The 23,268-nt window shown below is 46.4% G+C and overlaps 1 protein-coding gene across 3 annotated transcripts; it reads right to left on the minus strand.

Moving 5' to 3' along the window:
- Nucleotides 1-1,909: 1,909 nt before the first annotated feature.
- Nucleotides 1,910-21,742, minus strand: rassf2a (Ras association domain family member 2a). Of its 3 annotated transcripts, none has more exons than XM_072682509.1 (10): nt 21,508-21,742; nt 10,263-10,346; nt 9,525-9,600; nt 8,341-8,492; nt 6,604-6,701; nt 5,602-5,744; nt 5,237-5,390; nt 4,958-5,079; nt 4,733-4,830; nt 1,910-3,771 (listed from the first exon to the last, which is right to left on the minus strand). In XM_072682509.1, the coding sequence occupies exons 2-10, from the start codon at nt 10,313-10,315 to the stop codon at nt 3,702-3,704; spliced, it is 966 nt and encodes a 321-aa protein (XP_072538610.1). In that variant the 5' UTR covers nt 10,316-10,346; nt 21,508-21,742; the 3' UTR covers nt 1,910-3,701. The 3 variants fall into 3 exon arrangements, with proteins under 3 accessions (XP_072538610.1, XP_072538612.1, XP_072538611.1); XM_072682511.1 differs by lacking the exon at nt 21,508-21,742 and adding an exon at nt 19,440-19,473; XM_072682510.1 differs by lacking the exon at nt 21,508-21,742 and adding an exon at nt 13,644-13,770.
- Between the last annotated feature and the right edge of the window lie 1,526 nt (nt 21,743-23,268).

Genomic DNA, 23,268 nt, shown 5'->3' on the forward strand with positions numbered 1-23,268 from the left:
ACACACACACACACACACACAGAGTTACGTCCAGTGGCTCTCAATGAGCAGCTGATCTCTGCCCCTCTCTGATTGGCTGAGTGAGGAGTGAGGTCAGATCTACACAGATGAGCGTGGGGTCAAAGCCACATGCCCCCGGATAAAGAGAGGCAGGATTTACGTGTTTAGGATTTAGAGCCAGGCGGCGGGAGCCAGAGCATCACGTGGTCGATGTTGACGACTCTTAACTGCTCCTGGACTCAAAACGTGTCTGGCCAGGGAAGGAACGAGGATTGACCTCGCCATCCTCCGCCCTGTTCTTCCGTAGCAGCTGTTGTGAAGTCGGACCAGCTTCCCAGAAGGCTGGCAGAAATCCCATCGGTTCTACGTGCCAGGTCTACTGGATTCAGATCCGGTGACCGGGAAGGCCAGTGAAGAGCACTGGACTCTGGATGGACGTAGCTGTTAGAAGAAGGGACTCTGTGGTCATGAGGGGAGGCACATGGTCAGCAACAACAACACTCAAATAGTCTGTCGTCTGGCCCTCAAGAGATGATGGATTACTGTTAACGGCCCGAAGAGAGCCTGGACGACATTCCCACACCATTACGCCACCCCCTGATGGAGAAGGTGTACAGGAAGGTGTTCCTAATAAAGTGCTCAGAGAGTGTAAAAATGGACAAGCATAAGAACCTGAGACACTCCAACCAGACTGTGATGTTCTAGACAATGACTAGGTCAGAACATCTCCAGAACATCAGCAAGCAGGTCTTGTGGGGTGTTCCCGCCCGGTATGCAGTGGTCAGTATCTACCAAAAGTGCTCCAAGGAAGGACGACCGGAGACCTGGTGACAGGGTCATGCTCTGGAGAGTGACACTCATGGAGGCCCCGCCCACCTCACAACTTACAGGACTTAAAGGATCCAGATACCACAGGACACCTTCAGAGGCCTTGTGAAGCCCATGCCTCAATGATAACACAAGGGGGACCTACCCAATATTAGGTCTGTGGTGCTAATGTTATGGCTGATCTGTCTTATTTGATTTGGAGTATAGATTTAATCTTCACTTTTTAATTAAAATAATTTTATTCTGCATATTAATTATGTTAGATCTGTGGTATTGGTCATGTACAGCTGTCTAAATCCACAACTAACATAGCTTACAGCTCCCTATTCACTATTGGAAAGCTGTGAGGGGCCAATGCTTAGTCCTTACTACTAACAGGTTTAGAACAGCAAAAGTATCATTTCTCAGCACAAAGTGTCTTTTATTGGACAAAAATCTGCATCAGCAGGTCTCTGACAAATGAACGGTCGGTAATGAGTGTGTGGAGGCGGAGCTTAGTGAGGAATGGGCAGAGTAGAACGGAGCCAATCAGTAGCTTTTCTGCTTCAACCAGTAAGAGTGTCAACATTTGGAAGGTACATAGTGGAGGGAAAGACCCTCTATACTTTCATTTATTTACTGAAGTTTAACCACTAGGGGGCGCACTAACAGCAAACGTGTCATTAATCAACATAAAATGTCTTTAACTGAACAAATCACTTGTTTTAAATTGCAGATCCACCCTCAGCATCAGCAGATCAATACGGAGTATGCGGAGGCGGAGCTTAATGAGGAACGGAGCCAATCAGAGGCTTTTCTGCTTTTGACCAGTAGGAGTGCCAACATTCGGAAGGTCGCCGCCCACAGCTCCATGACAAAGGAAAAAATCCTCTATTTTTTTTATCCATCCAGGCCAGGAGTTACCAATGCAGCACAACTGAACTTTCAACCACTAGGGGGCGCACTAGCCAGAACAGCAAAAGTTTCATTTATCAGCATAAAATGTTTTTTTTTTATTGGAGAAATTATTTATTTTATGTCTGATTATGTCTGTGAACATTTTTTAGAGACAAAAACGTCGGACCCTTCAGACAAAGGCGTCTCAGTTTAAGTATTTTATTTCATTTGAGGGGTCATTCTCGGGTCAGCTTTATTATAAACCAAAACTAAAGGCATGCTGGATCAGCTGGTCTCCCAAAACAGAGCAGTAAACAAACAAACAAACAAACAAACAACAGATTTAAAAAGATAAAAACAGTAAAAACTCACTCGCTCTTACATGGAAAAGCATGCGGCACATTCAGCTTCCACACATGCATGCTGTACAAACCAGCACAGGCACATGGGCGATAACCTCCACACACACTTACACACACACATACTCACACACACACACACACACACTCACACACACACTAAAAAAATGACCTTTACATTCAAACACCATCAAAAAATTATAAACCTATTTAAAATCAGGGCGGCTGCAGTGTGTCAATCACTCTCACTCTCTCACTCTCTCTCTCTCGCTCACTTTATCCCTGCTTCAGGCCTCCCCGAACACACACACTCACACACACACCTCCAACTCGCTACACTTCTCGATCAGTTCATTAATGTCCATAATCCTGACCCACTGGATCGGATCAGAACCCCCCCCCCAAATTACATTGTGCTTGTCATTAGGACATTTCTCACATCTATGGAATTTATCTCCCAGTCGTGTGTGCAGTTATGTATTGAGCCTCTAGGGGCGCCAGCATGCGTGCCGTTAACCACGGTCAGTAATGTCAGTAATGATGTAAATATGTCTAGTTGCTAGAACTGCGCTCGGTCAGAAGGACGGTCAGTGACTGTGTGTGTTCTGCCCCTTACAGCTAGTTAATGTATATACCCTATATGGACAAAAGTATTGGGACGGCTGTTCATTGTTTCGTCCTAATTAGGAATATAAAAAAAAAAGAAAAAAGTAATGCTTTTGTTGGAGTAGCTGTCTCTACTGTCCAGGGAGGAAAGCTTTCTACTAGATTTTGGAGGAGGAGCATTGCTGTGAGGATTTGACTGCATTTAGCAACAAGAGTGTTAGTTAGTGAGGTCAGGATGTTGGATAATGATCACCTCCCCACCTCATCTTCATCCCCAACTCCTCAACTCCTCAACTCCTCCCAAAAGTACTGGATGAAGGAGGACATTGTTAGTTCCACTGCTCCACAGCTCAATGCTGGGGGGCTTTATACCCCTCTAGCCCACGCCTGGCTTTAGGCAGCATGGAGCCAATAGGGTTATGTTTACTATCTGCTCCAGAGAGTCCTATTCTATTGGCAGTACTTCTCTACAGGGGCTAGACAAGCTGTGTGTGTGTGTGTGAGTGCAGTTACACATCCGTGTCATCAACAATTGGTGCACCTTAAAGCAGCCGAATGCATTCATTAAAAGGGGTGTCCACAAACATTTGGACATATTATGTAGCTTCTGCTCCTTTTTTTTCCATTGACCTTCATTCTTCTCGTCTTAGCTCGGCTACCAGAAGTTAGCTATGACCTTACCTAAGAAATTCTACCGGTTCTGCGACTGCGCTTAACGGGCTGAGGTTCTACCAACTCACTGAAGGTTCTGACAGGTTGTGTGAAGTCCAGCATATCGGGTTAAAAAATCTAGTGCTGGCAGAGGACACGTGCACCAGTACCATCCCTGACTCAGTCAGCTGCTCTTTACCCAGTAAAAGCTACCATCTCTCCATGTACTCGATACTGTGGTACTGTGGCTGAGGGGAAAGGCATTCCGGGGTTTTTGGGCTGGATTAAGCGCGGATCAAATGGACCAGACGTGGAGAGCACACACAGCCTGCAGCCCTCTCACAGTTGAGGGGAACGAGTGCTGGTGGATCAGGATCTTCATCACATACAAGTGGAACCGTCCGGAGAACACTGCAGCTGCTTCTCAATGATGACCCGCAGGTACTTATACCTAGAGAGAGAGAGAGAGAGAGAGAGAGAGAGAGAGAGAGAGAGAGGTTAATTTCAATGATGTGTTAAAGGTGGTTGCTAGGGTGGTTGCTAAAGTATTTCAGGTGGTTGCTAAAGTGTTTCAGGTCGGTGCTAGGGCGGTTACCATAGTACTTTAGGTGGTTGCTATGGCAGTTGCTATGGTATTTATGATGGTTGCTGAGGTATGCCAAGTGAATGCTATGGCTGAGGTGTTTCTTGGTGGGTGCTATAGTGGTTGCTATGGTATTTGTAGGTGGTTGCAGAGGTTTTGCTCAGTGGAAGCTAAGTTTTTGCAGGTGATTGCTATAGCGGTTGCTAAGGTACTTCAGATAGTTTACAAGGGTGTTGCTAAGTGAGAGCTATGGTGTTGCTAAGGTGATTCTTGGGGGACACTAGCCTGGTTGCAAGATGTTCCAGGTAGATGCTATGGCGGATGTTATATTATGGTACTTCAAGTGTTTGTTGAGGTGTTGCTGAGCGGGTGCTATGGTGTTGCCAAGGTGCTTCTTAGTGGATGCTAGGGTGGTTGCTAAAATATTTCAGGTGGTTGCTATGGCGATTGCTATGGTATCTCAGGTGGTTGCAGAGGTTTTGCTCAGGGGATACTTGGTTATTGCAGGTGGTTACTATAGCAGTTGCTTTGGTACTTCAGGGTGTTGCTAAGTGGGTGCAACGCTGTTGCTAAGGTGTTTCTTGGTGGGTGCTAAATGATCTCAAGTTGTTGCTAGGTGTTCCAGGTGCTTGCTATGGCAGCTCTAATGCTCTATGGTGCTTCTTTGGAGGATGCTAGGGCGGTCACTAAGATGTTTCAGGTGTTTGCCAAGGCATACTGGGTGGTTGCCATGGTACCGGAAATATAAGGCATGTTAAGGGCAGGTGTAAACAGGCTGTACGAGCTCCTCCTCATTCTGTAGCAGTGCCCAGATGCAGGTCAACTGTACCTCCTTTTGAGCTTCTGCACCTCCCTGTCCTCCTCCTCCTTCAGTTTGGTAATGAAGCTCTGCAGCACAGGCATTTCAAACTTAATGTACTGCGCCACCTAGAGGATGGACAGGAGAACACAGCGCTGCAGTTAATGTGTTTCTAAATGATGACAATCAGAAGTTCCACATCTTCTCTCTCTCTCTCTCTCTCTCTCTCTCTCTCTCTCGTATACAGGAACTCACGTCATATGTAACTTCCTCTCCCAGGTCCTGCTCCATGAGAAAGATTTTGCAGACCTGCTCACACGGACCCTGCAGGATCCTCAACACCATTGGGTGATCCGTACGCTTCAGCTGAACGCGCTCTGAAACAGACACACGCACACACACACACACACACACACACACACACACACACACACATAAACTGTAAATCTATTTCAGGCTGCACTGCTCTGCTCTGTCCACCAGGTGGCAGCTGTTTACTGCAGAGTAAGGCTCTGTGTGGCGAGAGAGACTGACCTCCGCTGGCGTGGACGAGGTAGAGAGCGAAGTCGTCAGGGCTGTTTTCAATCTTGAACTTGTTGAGTAACACACGCAGCACCTGCGGCGTCGTCATGCAGCTGTTTATCCTCACGTTGGTCACGGAGCCATATGCTGGCGTGAACACAGCCGTCTGGGGAGACAGAGAGAGAGAGAGAGAGAGAGAGAGAGAGAGAGAGCAAAAAAGTTAATACCTCCTGTTAATATCAATCTTTAAAAATTATTATGAAGTTGATTTATATTATTAATGTTATTAATGATTTATATAATAATCAGGTGAATGAAGCTCTGCTGGTCTGAACTGGTCTCAGGAGCTTTAAGGGATTTAGTTGCTTCTGACTCACCTTGTGGTTGTAGAAGTGGCCGTTGATGGAGAATCTGTGCCTTCTGATTCGTCGCTGGTCGCTAGGAGACCGTCTGTTGCCCCGCCTCAACACGCCTGCATCACTTTTGGTCCTCAGGAGCTGGGAGGAGGCGTCGACACCATCTGGAGAGAGGTAGAGAGAGAGAGAGAGAAAGGGAGAGAGAGAGAGAAAGAGAGAGAGAGAGAGAGAGAGAGGGTAGGTGTGTGAGAGAGAGAGAGAGAGAGAGAGAGAGAGAGAGAGAAAGGGAGAGAGAGAGAGAGAGAGAGAGAGAGAGAGAGAGAGAGAGAGGGTAGGTGTGTGAGAGAGAGAGAGAGAGAGAGAGAGAGAGAGAGAGAGGGTAGGTGTGTGTGAGAGAGAGAGAGAGAGAGAGAGAGAGAGAGAAAGGGAGAGAGAGAGAGAGAGAGAGAGAGAGAGAGAGAGAGAGAGAGGGTAGGTGTGTGAGAGAGAGAGAGAGAGAGAGAGAGAGAGAGAGAGAGGGTAGGTGTGTGTGAGAGAGAGAGAGAGAGAGAGAGAGAGAGAGAGGGTAGGTGTGTGTGAGAGAGAGAGAGAGAGAGAGAGAGAGAGAGAGAGAGAGAGAGAGAGAGAGAAAGGGAGAGAGAGAGAGAGAGAGAGAGAGAGAGAGAGAGAGAGAGGGTAGGTGTGTGAGAGAGAGAGAGAAAGAGAGAGAGAGAGAGAGGGTAGGTGTGTGTGAGAGAGAGAGAGAGAGAGAGAGAGAGAGAGAGAAAGGGTAGGTGTGTGTGTGTGTGAGAGAAAGAGAGAGAGAGAGAGAGAGAGAGAGAGGGTGAGTCAGCGAGGGAGAGAGAAGGAGAGACAGAAGGTGAGTGAGCAAGTGGGAGAGAGAGAGAGAGAGAGAGAGAGACAGAGACAAACAGAAAGAGAGAGAGAGGGTAAGTCAGTGAGTGGGAGAGAGAGACAAAATAGAAGTGAGTGGGAGAGAGAGAGAGAGAGAGAGAGAGAGATAAAGAGATTTCAGACACCAACCTTCCTCCTCATTCTCCTCTCCTGTCATGCTCTTTTCTGATTGGCTCTCAGATTCTGTCACCTCGATGGAAGGCGGGGCTTGTTTCTGACCCTCTGGGCTACAACAAGCAGGAGAAAAGAAACACGTCACTCAAAGTAAATACAGTAAATACAGTAAATACAGAGTCCGTCCATTTATCTCCATTGCTCTACAGCACTGTCTGCGCCTGGACGAGCCTTTTGGACCAACCATCTTGTGGGCAAAAGTTTTGGCACCCCACATTTTAGCCAAAAGTTTGTGGACACAGCTCTATTAACGCATACTTGCGTTAGCCACATGTTTCTAGACTCTTAGACATTTAGACAAAAGTATCAGAACAGAACATAGCATCAACCAAACAACCACATAGCAACCACATAGCAACTGCCTAGCAACCACTAAGCAAAACCACAGCAACCATTTGTGATACCAGAACAACCACTTAGAAACCTTGCAACAACTTAGCAAACCCCTCCGGTAACCACCACTTTAATGTTAAACCACAGTGACCACCTGTGATACCACAGCAACCACTTTGAAACATCACAGCAGCCGCCGGGGAAACCATAGCAACTATCAGCAGCATAATAATATAATATACCATAGCAACCACAAAGCAACACCACAGCAAACCCATCTGCAATCACCCAGTTCATCACCCATCTCACAGCTGTTCACCAAACCGATCAATCAGCAACGTTCCCTTTCCAGTTTCAGTCTCAGAGGTGGGCAATTTTAGGTCCTGGTGGGCCGGATTCCAGCACAGTTTTCTGCTTTTCCTGCTCCAGCACACCTGATTCCACTCACCTGTAAGTAGGTGTAGTCAGGTGTGGTAGATCTGCAGGAGCAGGGACATCAGCTAAGGGCTCTCACTGAGATCAGAACTTGGAGGAGAAGCTGACCACTTCACTGTAGGTCTGGGCTCTCTGCACATCTGTCAGCATCGTGCGGCCGGCTGAATCATTGCCCAGATCTTTGTTGGGAGATATTTCCGGACCGACCGGAACAGTGGCCAAAATAAGGACTTTCAGGTTGGTTTGGTTTGGTTTGACCTCTAAAATGTCAACGGCATGGCCAGTGACTCAGCTGAAGTTGCTATGGAAACAAACCTTCAGTGCCTGATGACCGCTATGAGGGAGCATAGAGCGTTCTGCAAGAGGACGTGATTTGAAGAATGGAGCCGTTTCTATGGAGATGCCACTTCTGTATTCAGACTGAAACATTAAAAATAGATGCTGTGAAGCTCCAGACTTCTGTCGAAGAAGTTTTTTTTAGTGTATCATTAAAAATCTGCACATCTACTGGATGCAAATGAAGTTGTAGAGCATCTAGAAGCAGAGCGATATCACACCATGCATGACACATGTGCGTGTGTGCGCATTAACTGTCCAAAAGTATCCGGACATCCCTTTCAATTAGTACATTCATCTCCGCTTATGTGCATCTAAAGCTGGCAGTTAAAAAAGGCACTGACAAGTAGAATGGGACTTTCTGGAGCAATTAAGGTGACCATGCCCAATGCCCAGCATCAGCTAGAGGGAGCTGGAGAGCACTGAGCTGTGGAGCAGTGTTCCTTTAGAATGAGCTGGAGTGACTGAATGCAATCAAATCCTCCTCACAGCAATACAGCAGAAGAGTTGAGCAAACGCGGGACAGACTTCCTGTTGATACCCTTAATATACTGTCTGTGTGTGTGTGTCTGTGGTTTGTGTCTTGACCTCTGGTTGTCCAGGTTGCAGCCCGAGTGCCAGGACGTGGAGGAGGGGGGCGGTCTGATGCGCTCATGGTCATCCTGCATCTGCAATCTGATTGGTCGGCGCAAACCCCAGGAGATATTGAGAAGGCCCTCCACGATCAACTCGCCTTCTTCCTGCAGAGAACAAAATTAGACCATAGTGCAATGTGACACACACACACACACACACACACACACACACACACACACACATACACATACACACAATACTGGACCCCTATAATGAAACACTGGCTTTACTGTTAAATCAATAGTTCATTAACTCAAATAATAATAATAAGAGACTCACAAATTGATTAGAATTAATAGAAATCACTTTAAAGGGCAAATTAGATTAATATGAACTTCTTAAAAGACAAATATGAGTTTATTATTATTATATTATTGATGCTACGGTTATGCTAAACAGCAATCACGTGGGCATTTACACTGCTCCGGCATGTCGACACACCGCAGCGTATCCCATTAGTTTACAGTGGGAAGTGTTGGTTCTGCAGACGTCTCATAAAATCACTGTAAGAACAACAGCATCAAGAGCAAGAGCTTCCGGGATGGTAATCAAGTCTAGTGGTGGATTAAATTACAGCCTCAGTCTCTATGGAAAGTCTCTATCGGAAACTGTTTTAGTCCAGGCTTAGCCTTAATCTGGGTCTGGATGGAATTCAAAGCTTAACTCGAAGCTTAATGAACTCGTCTATCTAATAAATCCAATCTCATTTCTATCAGCTAAAAAACTTGTCTAGTTTAGTAGCTTTGCGCATTGCAAAGCAATGTGGTTGTTATGCTGTTGCTAAGCAGAACAGCAGGACATAGCCAAAGTTGGCGGCAAAATAGAAATGCGTAATGCAAATACCATGATAAACCTTAAATGCTGTGGCTATAGCTGGCCCACAATCCTCTCTCCACTGCCAAAACTGATGATGAAACGGCTGTAGTCGAGGAAACCTGTGCTTAGCACACACCACAGCTTTAAAGAATGCGGTTAAAACTGTGCACAAAAAGAAAAACACCCCCACCCCCCAAAGCCCCCAGGCACTGACAGCGATTACTCCCCAGAGACTGGTGAATTATTGAGCAGGGACAGTGGGGGTCAAGCTGAACCACATTACAGACAAAAGGGGGGGGGTGGAGAGGGCTTGTTCTCACCTCTCTGTGTCTGAGCTGCAGGTTCTGTCCTTCATAGTAGAGGTTGTAGGTCTTCAGGTGTGAGAGGATGCTCCTCCTGCAAGAATGGACCACAGCTTTGATCATGCATGTATCTGGGTCAGGAGGGAGCTGAACGGTGGGGCGTTCACCCTCTTTTCATTCCTAAATAGCACAGATAGCAAAATGCTAAAGGCTAACAACGCAGTCTGACTAACCGGAGATGCATTAGACCATGATGTGACCAGGTGTAAATGGGGTCTTGCAGTGACAGGAGCGTTAGTGAGGTCAGGATGTTGGATGATGATCACCACCCCACCTCCACCATCCCCAACTCCCCAACTCATCCCAATAAAAGTACTGGATGGAGCTCCAGTCATCATTCTAGAGAACACAGTTCTTCCACTGCTCCACAGCTCAATGCAGGGGGCTTTATACCCCTATACTCTACTAGCCCACATCACTGGCATTATTAGGCAGCATGGTGCCAATAGGGTCATGTTTACTATGTAAACTATTTTAAGTAGCTGAATGCATTCATTAGAAGCGGTGTCTGCAAATCTTTGGACATATAGTGTACGTACTGGATGATCATTTTAGGGTGTTGGGAATCACACGTTTTAGCCTCCTGAGCAGCAGGCCGTGCTGCCTGTGTGTGTCTTCAGTGAGTGTGTGAGAGACTGGATCTGTGTAAAAGTGGGAGTGAGAAGAGTGAGAAGAGTGAGAAGAGTGAGGACTCACTTGCTGATGTATTTATTCTCCCCGACCTGCACTCCTTCACGCCTGTCGTCCATCTTATCTCCAACACAACTGCATGGGTGAGAACTGGGAAAGAGACACAGAGAGAGAGAGAGAGAGAGAGAGAGAGTGAGAGAGAGAGAGAGAGAGAGAGAGAGAGAGAGAGAGAGAGATTATTTTAGGAATGTAAATCAAGTTGTAAACGACATTTTATCGCTCTCACACACACACACACACACACTAAGGTGGTAAATTCGCATCCAGAAACTATAAATCCCCCCCAGAAAAAAAAAATCCAAAGACCCCAAATCCACCCCAGGATTTTGTTCCGACTGACTGGATGGCTCTGCTGCTCTGCAATCCAGAGACCCCACATCCAGAGACCCCAAATCCAGAGACCCTGGGCTGCAGCAGAGCCATCCAGTCAGTCGGAACAAAATCCTGGGGTGGATTTGGGGTCTCTGGATTTTGTTGAGTTGGATCCTGGGGTGGATTTGTAGTTTCTGGATCAGGATCCTCCACCTTTAGGGATACGTTGGAAGCAGGAGAAATGGCTCATTAACACGCTCCACAGTGGCTCCACCTCACAACCTCTGTACCTGCTGTAACATCTTGGTTCCGGATACTTTACCGGAACCTGACAGAGGCAGAAACAGACTGAGCTGAATAAGCACTTCCTATTTCTTCAACATGGAGGAAACACTTCTGCTGAAACTAGGCCACACAGTGGAGAGGGAGTTACAGGAACAAACACATCTGAGCAGCACAGCTCGCAACTTTAATTACCCCAGTGAACACACCACGCAGTGTCGATCTCACACTCTCACACACACACACACACACACACCCGTCCTCACAAGCCCACACATCATATCCCAAAACAGTTCCTCCAGGCAGGGGGTTGCTGTTTTATCTCCTTCTCTGTTTCTGGCAGCAGCATCCCAAAATCTTCACTTAGTATCTCCAGAAAATGAATCAATATACCAAAATAATTACAATATACCAAACTAATTACTATATATTAAAATAAATACCAAAATAATTGTAATATACTAAAATATATACAACATTAATTCATATATATAACTGAATAATTACAAGATACCAAAACAATTACAATATATTAAAATATATACCAAAATATTTACAATACACCAAAATATATACCAAAATAATTACAATATACCAATATATATACACAACAACATATAATATTATATATTAATAATGTTCAAGTTATTATTTTAATTATTTCAAGATGCGAAGTGAAAGTCCAGAACATGGATGGTTTTATTTGGAAAATCTGTTATTTTGAGATAAAAATGTCAACATTTTAAGAGAGGGTGAGTTAAGACACTACGTCAGTATTAGTAGAGTAATTTATTCGTTAGAAATCTTAATGTCAGGATATTTAGACAATAAGCAGCTTCTTCAGTGACACACTGCTGCCAGATTTGGCGAGAATGGGCTCCCCTACCAGGAGAAGGAGCTACAGGGGACAGAAGACAGGACCCGAGGGACTACATGGAGAAAGGGGAGACGTGTGAGTGTGAAGAGGGTCTTCTTACACTGAGGTCTCAGGGCCTGACACAGAGAGCAAAACCCCTCGATCACCCTGCTGAGGTGTGAGGCCCGGCTCTTTGTCCCGGGCCGTGCCGGGAGTCCGCTCCGTGAGGCTGTGTGTTAAAGTGTGGTTTATCCCGTTCAGGAACAAAGCACAGAGAACACAGATCCGCTTACAGACTGCTTTTAAAAAGCTGGAGCCTGTTACTTCCAGTCCATTCAGAACACACACACACACACACACACACACACACACACACACCTACAACTCAGACAGCTGCACATTCTTATGCTTCAGCACACAAGACCTTCCACTACCACAAACACACACAAACACACACATAGAGATCGGAGGTTCCCCTGGCACGCTGCCAGCACTGCTACTTAGGGTTTCCTTCCTACCGGCTGAGGGGGGAGCCGGGGGGCTACACAGAAGCTTCCGGACAGAAAAGAGGGGGAGAAGAACAGGTGCAGGAGCAGAGAGACCCAAGCCATGATTCTCACACTGTGACCCAGGCACAGGAAAACCTCAGTGGAAAAGTACTGCCAATAGAATAGGACTCTCTGGAGCAGATACACACCATGACCCTATTGGCACCATGCTGCCTAATGCCAGGCGTGGGCTAGAGGGGTATAAAGCCCCCCAGCATTGAGCTGTGGAGCACTTTTGGGACAAGGTGGGGGGAGGTGATCACCCTGACAACATCCTGGGCACGTTGATGCACTAGTGGCTGAATGCAATCAAATCCTCACAGCAATGCTCAAAGCTCCAAATTCTAGTAGAAAGCCTTCCCCCCTGGACAGTAGAGACAGTCACTCCAACAACTTTTTAATATCCTTGATTCCAGAAAAAACAATGAGCAGGTGTCCCAATACTTTTGTCCATATAGTGTAGCCGTATCTCACTGGTATGTCCCCTGGTCTAGGTCTCTTCTGAGGATTTCTCAATGACCATATGTCACAGAAACTCCCACCAATGAGACGATGTGTTTTATCTACACCACCTAAATTTACATAAACTCCGCCCACTAGAGAAAGCACTAGTCTAGTTAAAGAGACAGTAAAGCTGCGACGACGACTTCAGAAGAATATGGGAATACAGGTTGCTATGGAAACCAGGCCTCGTGAGCGTGGCTTGTCCTGTGCCAGTGTCCATATAAGAGGAGCTCAAACCCGTCTTGGGATGGCGCGAGAGCCGGGGAGAGCAAACAGAGATCGGTGCTAGGCTAAAAGCTTCCGCTAGCCAACTGTAGCTGTTACCTTCTCTCCTCTCCATCGTCCGCTCCCCCGACAAGAGACTGGACCCCCTCAGCTGAACCAAACTGGGCCCAAACTGACGTGAGAAGGGACAGCACCGGTGAGACTCGATAAGGACAAACCTGGGGACGCGAGTGTGGGGGCTAGGCCAAATGCTAACCGGCTACAATCTCTTCAGCGCTGAGAGGACACAGTGAGAGGACAGCAGCACTATCCGACAACCAATCAGAGCAGAGCTTGTGTTTTTTTTCCCACAAAGCCCTGCGTAAGAGGAAAATCAGTATGTTTCAAAGGTAAAATAACAGGGTGGTAAACAGGGTGGTAAACAGGGTGGTAAAACCACATCTCAGCAACTTTAACAAATCCACTCAATAATAAATACAGTCTATGGAATCTTTGACTTCCTGTCCTTCTCCTGTGAAGGGAAGGTTCTGGAGATACGAGGCTTTGGTACGCCAGCGACGCTACAGTATCACCACTAACCACATTCTGACCACACATCTCTCTCTCTCTCTCTCTCTCTCTCTCTAAGCAGAATCAAAGAGATTATCCAGGCTGAATTACCTTCTCTCAGGTGTGTGTGTGAGTGTGTGTCTCCGCTGTGTGTGTCCGTGCTGGAGGTGCGAGGAGGTGCGAGGACTGTGGCAGGATTGGGGAAGTGTCTGTCTTTCTGCTCCTCTCTTCCTCTTTCTGTCTCTCAGAGGAAGCTGACACTGCCCTTCATACTCTATACTTCCTTACAGCCCAGCCTCGCCATTCACTCTACACCTCTCTCTACCCCACTATCTCTCTCCCTCTACAGCTCCATTCACTCTATACCTCTCTCTCTCTCTCTCTCTACAGCTCCATTCACTCTACACCTCTCTCTACCCCACTATCTCTCTCTCTCTACAGCTCCATTCACTCTATACCTCTCTCTCTCTCTCTACAGCTCCATTCACTCTATACCTCTCTCTCTCTCTCTCTCTACAGCTCCATTCACTCTATACCTCTCTCTCTCTCTCTACAGCTCCATTCACTCTATACCTCTCTCTCTCTCTCTCTCTACAGCTCCATTCACTCTACACCTCTCTCTACCCCACTCTCTCTCTCTCTCTACAGCTCCATTCACTCTATACCTCTCTCTCTCTCTCTACAGCTCCATTCACTCTATACCTCTCTCTCTCTCTCTCTCTACAGCTCCATTCACTCTACACCTCTCTCTACCCCACTATCTCTCTCTCTCTACAGCTCCATTCACTCTATACCTCTCTCTCTCTACAGCTCCATTCACTCTATACCTCTCTCTCTCTCTCTCTCTCTACAGCTCCATTCACTCTATACCTCTCTCTCTCTCTCTCTCTACAGCTCCATTCACTCTACACCTCTCTCTACCCCCTCTCTCTCTTCAGCTCCATTCACTCTACACCTCTCTCTCTCTCTCTCTCTCTACAGCTCCATTCACTCTACATCTCTCTCTACCCCCTCTCTCTCTACAGCTCCATTCACTCTACACCTCTCTCTCTCTCTCTCTCTCTCTACAGCTCCATTCACTCTATACCTCTCTCTACCCCACTATCTCTCTCTCTCTACAGCTCCATTCACTCTACACCTCTCTCTACCCCACTATCTCTCTCTCTCTACAGCTCCATTCACTCTATACCTCTCTCTCTCTCTCTCTCTCTCTCTCTCTCTACAGCTCCATTCACTCTATACCTCTCTCTCTCTCTCTCTCTCTACAGCTCCATTCACTCTATACCTCTCTCTCTCTCTCTCTCTACAGCTCCATTCACTCTATACCTCTCTCTCTCTCTCTCTCTACAGCTCCATTCACTCTATACCTCTCTCTCTCTCTCTCTCTCTCTCTCTCTCTACAGCTCCATTCACGCTACACCTCTCTCTCTCTCTACAGCTCCATTCACTCTATACCTCTCTCTCCCTCTCTCTCTCTCTCTATACCTCTCTATACCTCTCTCTCTCTCTCTCTCTACAGCTCCATTCACTCTATACCTCTCTCTCTCTCTCTCTCTACAGCTCCATTCACTCTATACCTCTCTCTCCCTCTCTCTCTCTACAGCTCCATTCACTCTACACCTCTCTCTCTCTCTACAGCTCCATTCACTCTACACCTCTCTCTCCCTCTCTCTCTCTCTCTCTCAGCTCCATTCACTCTATACCTCTCTCTCTCTCTCTCTCTCTCAGCTCCATTCACTCTATACCTCTCTCTCTCTCTCCCTCTCTCTCTCTACAGCTCCATTCACTCCATACATCTCTCTCTCCCTCTCCCGCCCTCTCTTTCTAGCTCCATTCACTCTACACCTCTCTCTTTCTCTCTCTCTCGCTTCCTTTCACACACACCAGATGCACGCAGTGAAAAACACTGAAGCATCACAACACCACATATGTTCAGCACCTGGGTGCACTCACACACCCACACACACCCTAACAGCAGCAGTACAAGTAGATGTAGTCGGAGGAGGTGCACACGCGCGCACACACACACACACACACTAAGGTAGGGGGTCCACATCCAGAAACTACAGATCCACCACTAACAAAATCCAGAGACCAGAAGTCCACCCCAGCTGCAGCAGAGCCAGCCAGTCAATTGGCACAAAATCCTGGGGTGGATGTATACTTTCTGGACCTGGACCTGTAGTGGTCAGTCCTGTGGGGTCCTTGACCATCGAAGACCATACAGGGCGGAAGGAGGCTGAAGAGAAACAGATGGACTGCAGTCTGGGGTTATAGATAAATGACTGATGAGGAGGTCAGGTCCATATATTGTACGATAAGTCATAAGCGTAATTCCCGCGATTTACCCCCTCGCCCCCCCTCCCCAATAGTCCCTACAGGCCCCCCTAATGGCTTGCTATCATAATAAAAGCCTTTCCTCAGTTCATCAGCAAAACACAGCCTGATTATCCTCCAACAAACGAAACACAATAGGGTCAGCTCCTTATCAGCACGGTCATCTCCTCGCCCGGTCAGCTCATTCAAGTTCACCTGAGTGTGAGCGAGCGTTGCGTGTGAGTGCGCGAGCGATGGGACAACCCAACCAAGCGTTCCTTGCCCCTCCCACCAGTTTCTCGTTCCGTCATAGCACGCTAAAATATTCAACAGCAATCAAGCCAGAACTGCTCACTACAGCTTTAATATTTCATAAGCTATATACAGCGCAGGCCTGTCAGAGCTGCACATGCACAATAAGAGCCATTAGTCTCCAACACGGGGCCAAGGCCTTGGTCTTCAGATACACAACCGATACGCTAAGGAGGTTTAGAAGACACCGGCGACAACAGGGGCCCAAGCATCCAGTTTTATAATATAATGATGTGTATTATTAAACAAGAGGGAGGGGAAAATGCATTTGATATACACTGTGTGGGCAAAAGTATTTGGACGCCTACACATTAGACCTACAGTACATTTTAGGACGTCTTGTTCTAAATCCTTCGAGTTGACCCAAAGCTATAAGAGCTTCCACTCTCCTGGGAGGGCTTTCTACTAGATGTTGGACTGTGGAAAATGCACTTGCTGTAGGAAGTGCATTTGCCCATTTTTTCAGAACTTTCCAAGCATTTGTGGGGACGGACACTGATGCTGGACGAGACAGCTAACGTTACCCTATCCCTACCCTTTCAGCCAGTAATAAGAACACTTAGAGTCATTTATACCATGAACGAATTATTACATTGTAATTACAATTGTATTTTTGGATAATATAATAATAAATATGTTGCAATGCTATAAAAGACTTTAAAAAAATCAATAAAAACTACTTTTTTATTTGGATATTGTGTGTTTATATTCTTGGCGCCCATGCTTAAGCCATTTCCAGCTGTTTTGCTGTTTTAAACATCTAATTTTTTTATTGGATATTTTCTATTTTACTGTATTCTTTCTGTAAAATACAGTAAAATAGATTTTTTTCTTTGGATAAAAAAACCTGTTACCAAAATAAGGCCATAAGCACCGCCAGTGCGGGATCTACTGTCCGGACCTGACGCTGCTGTTCAGTGTTTACGGTCAGAGAAAGCAAAGCACTGATCAGAAAAGGCTTTGCTCTTTAATGGGATGGGAATAGATCTTTTAATGTTTAATGAGAAGGGAAATACTTTAATGCATGAGTGCAGTTATTGAGCAATAATAAAACAGAAAACGCACAATAAAAGGCCTCAAATCAATATTTTTAAGAATATAAAATCAATCTGGTTGTGTGGTTCTAAAATGCTCTAAAAGTCTGAAAGTCAAGAATTAATAAAAAGTTCTATCTAGATCATCTAATGCTTTTAAAAATTGCTATATTTTAACAACACATGCAGATTGTTGGGGTGGACGATATAACAGTATTTTATCATATCATAAAAAAACACAATATACTTTCCTAAGCATACTAAGGATATTGTCAGTGCTTAAAGAACACTGATCATCTACATGATTTACTGCAGTATTTTTAATTAGTCTGGTTTAAATGGATAACCACTCTCTAACCACTTCTCTGTGCATGTCTTCTTCTAACCGTGCACCTTGCCACACTTGCATAACTGTGCTCTGAGCCATTACGTATGCCAGAAGACGTGAAAAATGTATGAAGAAGAAGCAGCTCTGGGTTATTTTTGTGCGTGCTCAGACTAGTCCGACCCGGCCCAAAAGGAAACACATCAATATTAACTTGATCTGAAATGGATTGAATTTATGTGTTGAAATTTCATCGCCTGTGATTTCAGAAGCAGTTCTCACCATCCCGATTTCTCCAGGGACACGTATGTGTCTGGGAGAGTTTACTGGAACAGCCAGTGGAAGTGGAGCAGACTGACTACAGCCAACCACTCTGGCTCACACACACACACACACACACACACACACACACACACACACAATCTTTCCCCAATTACTGTTATTTCCCCTCTCGGTTGGCTTTCATCCTGTAACCATGTTCTGCTTTACTGCTATGGATTCTTTTCATATATGTGTGTGTGTGTGTGTGTGTGTGTGTGTGTGTGTGTGTGTGCGTGCGTGTGTGCATACTTGTTTCCGTACCAGGATAAACTGTAAACTAAATAAATCAGATTTAGGATTATAAACTAAACCTATAGACTTAGATAGGTCAGCCATTATATGTCCAAAAGTTTGTGGACACCCCTTTAAGCTGCACCTACTGCTGACAGAGCTTGTCTATTTTCTGTAGAGAAGTATTGCCAATAGAATAGGACTCTCTGGAACAGATAAATAGACATGGGTCTATTGGCACCATGCTGCCTTATGCCAGATGTGGGCTAGAGGGGTATAAAGCCCCCAAGGATTAAGCTGTGGAGCAGTGGAGGAACTGTGTTCTCTTCTGTACGAGTTAGAGGATGGGTTTGGGGATGAGGTGGGGTGGCGATCATCATCCAACATCCTGATCTCACTAATGCTCTTGTTGCTGAATGCAATAAAATCCTCACAGCAATCAATGCTCCTCCAAAATCTAGTAGAAAGCCTTTCTTCTCCTCTGGACAGTAGAGACAGTTACTCCAATAAAAGCAGGAGAAGCAGAAACAGTGTCCCAATACTTTTGTCTGGACAGTGAGTTGTGTGTGAAACGTCTCCTCTGTCTTTAATGAATGTTTGCACTGTTAACCAGCACCTTCTCCCATGATGTCCCGCAGTCACTCACTTAACCCTAAGTCATGACCACACTCTCCCCTCGTGATTCAGTGTGTGTGTGTGTGTGTGTGTGTGTGTTTCGCACATATATTCACACACACACACACACACACACACACACTCAAGTCCTGAAACAGAACCCCGTATCCCCCATCTCCCTCTCCTAGCATCACCTCCCGAACTCCGCTGGCTTGGCTATTGTTCACATCGTCATGACAACACTGAAAACACTTCTGACCCAAACAACAGGCTTTGTCCGGCAGTGCCAGGGATCAGGAGGAGTCGGCCCCCTTTCCTCTTTTTCTTCCTTCCCCCTTATTTCTCATGAGTTTAGCAGCCTGCCTCGTGACACACTTCCCAGTGTGTGTGTCTGCTCACAAGCGTTCTGCCATGCACCCCGCAGGACCCCGAGGATTTATGAAACGCCAGAGAGAAGCACAAACGCAGCTCGCTCGGCATCCGCACAATGGAAAATAGGACAGCCAGATTTGGCAGCTATCTCCTCCTCCTCTGTTAGAGTGAGCTTATAGTTCCACAACAGCCTGAGAGTGTGGTCCAGCTACCCGCCGCCAACAATAGCGCATGTTAACCATAACAACCAGTTTAACGTCTCCATTCGATCAGCCTCAAAGCTCGCCGTCAAGTCTGCGTTGAGCTTTGATGGTGGATTCATCTGACAGGGAGGTTCGGGTAGATGATCAGCAACACGCCGCGGTCGTTATGTAATCTCACCAGACAGCCTCCTCTCCTCAGCTCAATCCAGTGCTACTCGATCCTGCTCCTGAAGCCTGTGTATATAGTGCATATTTTACTGCTTAATCCAAGTCCACCAAGAGGCTGGAACAGCTGTTATCTGTCTGTCAGTCTGTCTGTCTACCTATCTATATACTTTCCTATCAATCTATCTACCTACCTATGGATCCATCTCCCTACCTATAGATTCATCTCCCTACCTATGGATCCATCTCCCTACCTATAGATTCATCTCCCTACCTATGGATCCATCTCCCTACCTATAGATTCATCTCCCTACCTATGGATCCATCTCCCTACCTATGGATCCATCTCCCTACCTATAGATTCATCTCCCTACCTATGGATCCATCTCCCTACCTATGGATCCATCTCCCTACCTATAGATGCATCTCCCTACCTATGGATCCATCTCCCTACCTATAGATTCATCTCCCTACCTATGGATTCATCTCCCTACCTATGGATCCATCTCCCTACCTATAGATTCATCTCCCTACCTATGGATCCATCTCCCTACCTATGGATCCATCTCCCTACCTATAGATGCATCTCCCTACCTATGGATCCATCTCCCTACCTATGGATCCATCTCCCTACCTATAGATGCATCTCCCTACCTATGGATCCATCTCCCTACCTATAGATTCATCTCCCTACCTATGGATCCATCTCCCTACCTATGGATCCATCTCCCTACCTATGGATCCATCTCCCTACCTATAGATTCATCTCCCTACCTATGGATCCATCTCCCTACCTATAGATTCATCTCCCTACCTATGGATTCATCTCCCTACCTATGATTTATCTCCCTACCTATGGATCCATCTCCCTACCTATAGATTCATCTCCCTACCTATGGATTCATCTCCCTACCTATGATTTATCTCCCTACCTATGGATCCATCTCCCTACCTATGGATTCATCTCCCTACCTATGATTTCATCTCCCTACCTATGGATCCATCTCCCTACCTATGGATCCAAATCCTAAAATAATATATTAATCAATATATCTATACATCTGCCTACCTATGGATCTATGCATCAATCAATCTATCAATCCATCTAGCTATCTACCTTACCTATGAAACTATCTATCTATCCTGCAGGACACTATCTGCGTATCTATCTATCAATCAATCTACCTATCTATCCCTCTACCTACCTGTCTGTCTGTCTTTCTATTTTCTTTCTATTCATTTCTACTTTCTATTCATCTTCCCTGCAGGGCCACATCTATATGTCTATATATCTATCAATCAATCAATCTGTCTGTCTAACGATCTATATACTTTCCTATCAATCAATCTATCTACCTATTATGGATCTATCCATCAATCAATCCATCTCCCTACCTATGGATCCATCTCCCTACCTATGAATAAATAAATCAATCAATCAATCAATCAATCAATCAATATATCTATCCATCGACCTACCTTTCTATCTATCTATCTATCCTGCAGGACCCTATCGGTGTATCTATCTATTTATCTACCAATCAATTGACCAACCTATCCATCCATCTAGCTGCCAATGGATCGATCGGTCAGTCTAAAATGGGATGTGGACTGGACCAGCTCAGTGTAGCCTTACCTCCCTTGGAGGAGCCAAAGCCTCCAAATCTTCCCTAATTAGGTAAGAAGGACACATGTGGGCTAAGATACCACAGGACTGGGGTGTGCTTCAGGAGAGCACTAACAGAGGGTCCTGTGGGTCTCACGCGACTCCCTACTCCCTACTCAGTGCACTAGTACATAAGACTCGACACCCCAGGAGTGCACTAGAGCCTCAGGTCTCGGTGAGGACTGATTTGGGACTCAGCCTAAGAAACTGATATCGGTTAATCGTTTTCCAGATGATCGATTATTTACTCCAGTTTCACTCTCCACGCAGGCTCGTACTGATACACAATAGAAGTGCAGTCTCCTGGGAATATCCAGAACCAGAGATTCCCCAAATCCCCCCCAAAAAAACAACGTCTGAGCAAATAACCCCCCTAAACAGAGCAGGACTGGGGTCCCTCGCTAGCTCCACTCACCCCACGCGCGGATTCCGTTGTTGTCAAGCACGACCGTCCCGTCGTCACGACGCGCTCTCTGGCTCGAGCGGCTGCTTCTCTCTCCAAAGCCCCGCCCACTCCCTTCTCCACCTCCTCCTCCTTGCTGTTTTTCGGGGTTGTACAGCCGCTCGCGCCCGGTAACGTTAACGTTGCGCTGACGTTGACGTTCCGAAACGTGTTAAAAACGGAGCTCTCGCGCTCTCCGAATGCAGTCCACGCGCCCGCACCAACAATCGGCTATAAGGGGGGGGCGTGGGGGGGGGGGGGGGGGGGTTCATTGTTATCCCACCCCTATTCACAAACCCCGCCTCCTGCGATAGGATTCGCTACTGAGATCCGGACTCCACCCGTACTCCGATAAGCCCCACCCCCCACTCAGAGCGAGGACACGCGGACTGAGGGACACTGCGAACCAATCGTAGCAGCAGAGGCGGGAGAAAGTAGCCAATCCTGGAGCTGCAGGGCGGGCACTGTCGGAATACAGGCGGAGAAAAAAGCGGCGCCCCATCTGTTGTGTTCAGACGCCCGGATCAGCCAATCAGAGCGCAGCTTTGACGCCCCTTTGTTCACGCTGGATAATAAATGAGGGAATCCCATTACATCCGTGTTTCCCAGTCCTGCTCCAGTGGTCCTGCACTTCATGTTCGAGTGGTTTTACCTCAACAAGACTTCGAGAATGAGCTGAGAGTTGGGAAAAGCACGTGACATGAGTACAGGGGGTTATTTGGCATAAATAAGAACACCCCCCCCCCAAAAGCAATGATTCTCAAGCGTTGAATTTCAAATGTATCTTTACAGTAAGACTGGTTGGACTGGTTTCTCAGGCCCTTTTTTACAGGCTTTACAGTAAGACTGGTTTCACTGGTTTGTTAGGTCTTGTTTTACAGGCTTTACAGTAAGACTGGTTTCACTGGTTTCTCAGGCCCTTTTTACAGGCTTTACAGTAAGACTGGTTTCACTGGTTTGTTAGGTCTTGTTTTACAGGCTTTACAGTAAGACTGGTTTAACTGGTTTGTCAGGCCCCGTTTTACAGGTTTTACAGTAGGACTGGTTTCACTGGTTTGTCAGGCCCTGTTTTACAGGCTTTACAGTAGGACTGGTTTCACTGGTTTGTTAGGCTCCGTTTTACAGGCTTTAGAGTAGGACTGGTTTGACAGGCCTGGTTTTACAGGTTTTACAATAGGACTGGTTTAACTGGTTTCTCAGGCCCTGTTTTACAGGCTTTACAGTAAGGTTGGGTTGTTCAGCCCTGAAAAGTTCCTACTGAGCTGCAGCAGCATCTGCTCACTCGCAGCCCATTGTGGCCGGACAGGAGTGGGGGCAGGCGGAGCAGCAGTGGGGGTAATCTCATTAAAGCACACAGTCACGGTCAGAGACCTCAGACACACAAAGAGGAAAGACGAGGAAGGGGTTTGCTCTCTAATGTGAAAAACAGGAGAGTAGCTGATGCAGTTCCCATATGTACGGATCTCCAGACAGTTGTAATACAGTTTGTTAAAATAATCATCAGAGAAATATGAAGGTATTTTAATTTCTACACCCGCTGGTCCACGCCTGGCATTAGGCACGGTGCCAATAAGCTCCTGTTTATTTGTGATTATACAGCTACACACTGCAAGACTACCCCAGCCGGGCCACGGCTCATCAGTCCATCAGGACAGCACAGTCACAAAAATGTTTAATGATGGTTGGAGGAGGAGCATGTCACAACAGAGTGCAGCGCCCCCTGCTGTTAATGGG

Source organism: Salminus brasiliensis, chromosome 6 (assembly GCF_030463535.1).
Source record: "Salminus brasiliensis chromosome 6, fSalBra1.hap2, whole genome shotgun sequence".
In the NCBI taxonomy this organism is placed as follows: domain Eukaryota; kingdom Metazoa; phylum Chordata; class Actinopteri; order Characiformes; family Bryconidae; genus Salminus; species Salminus brasiliensis.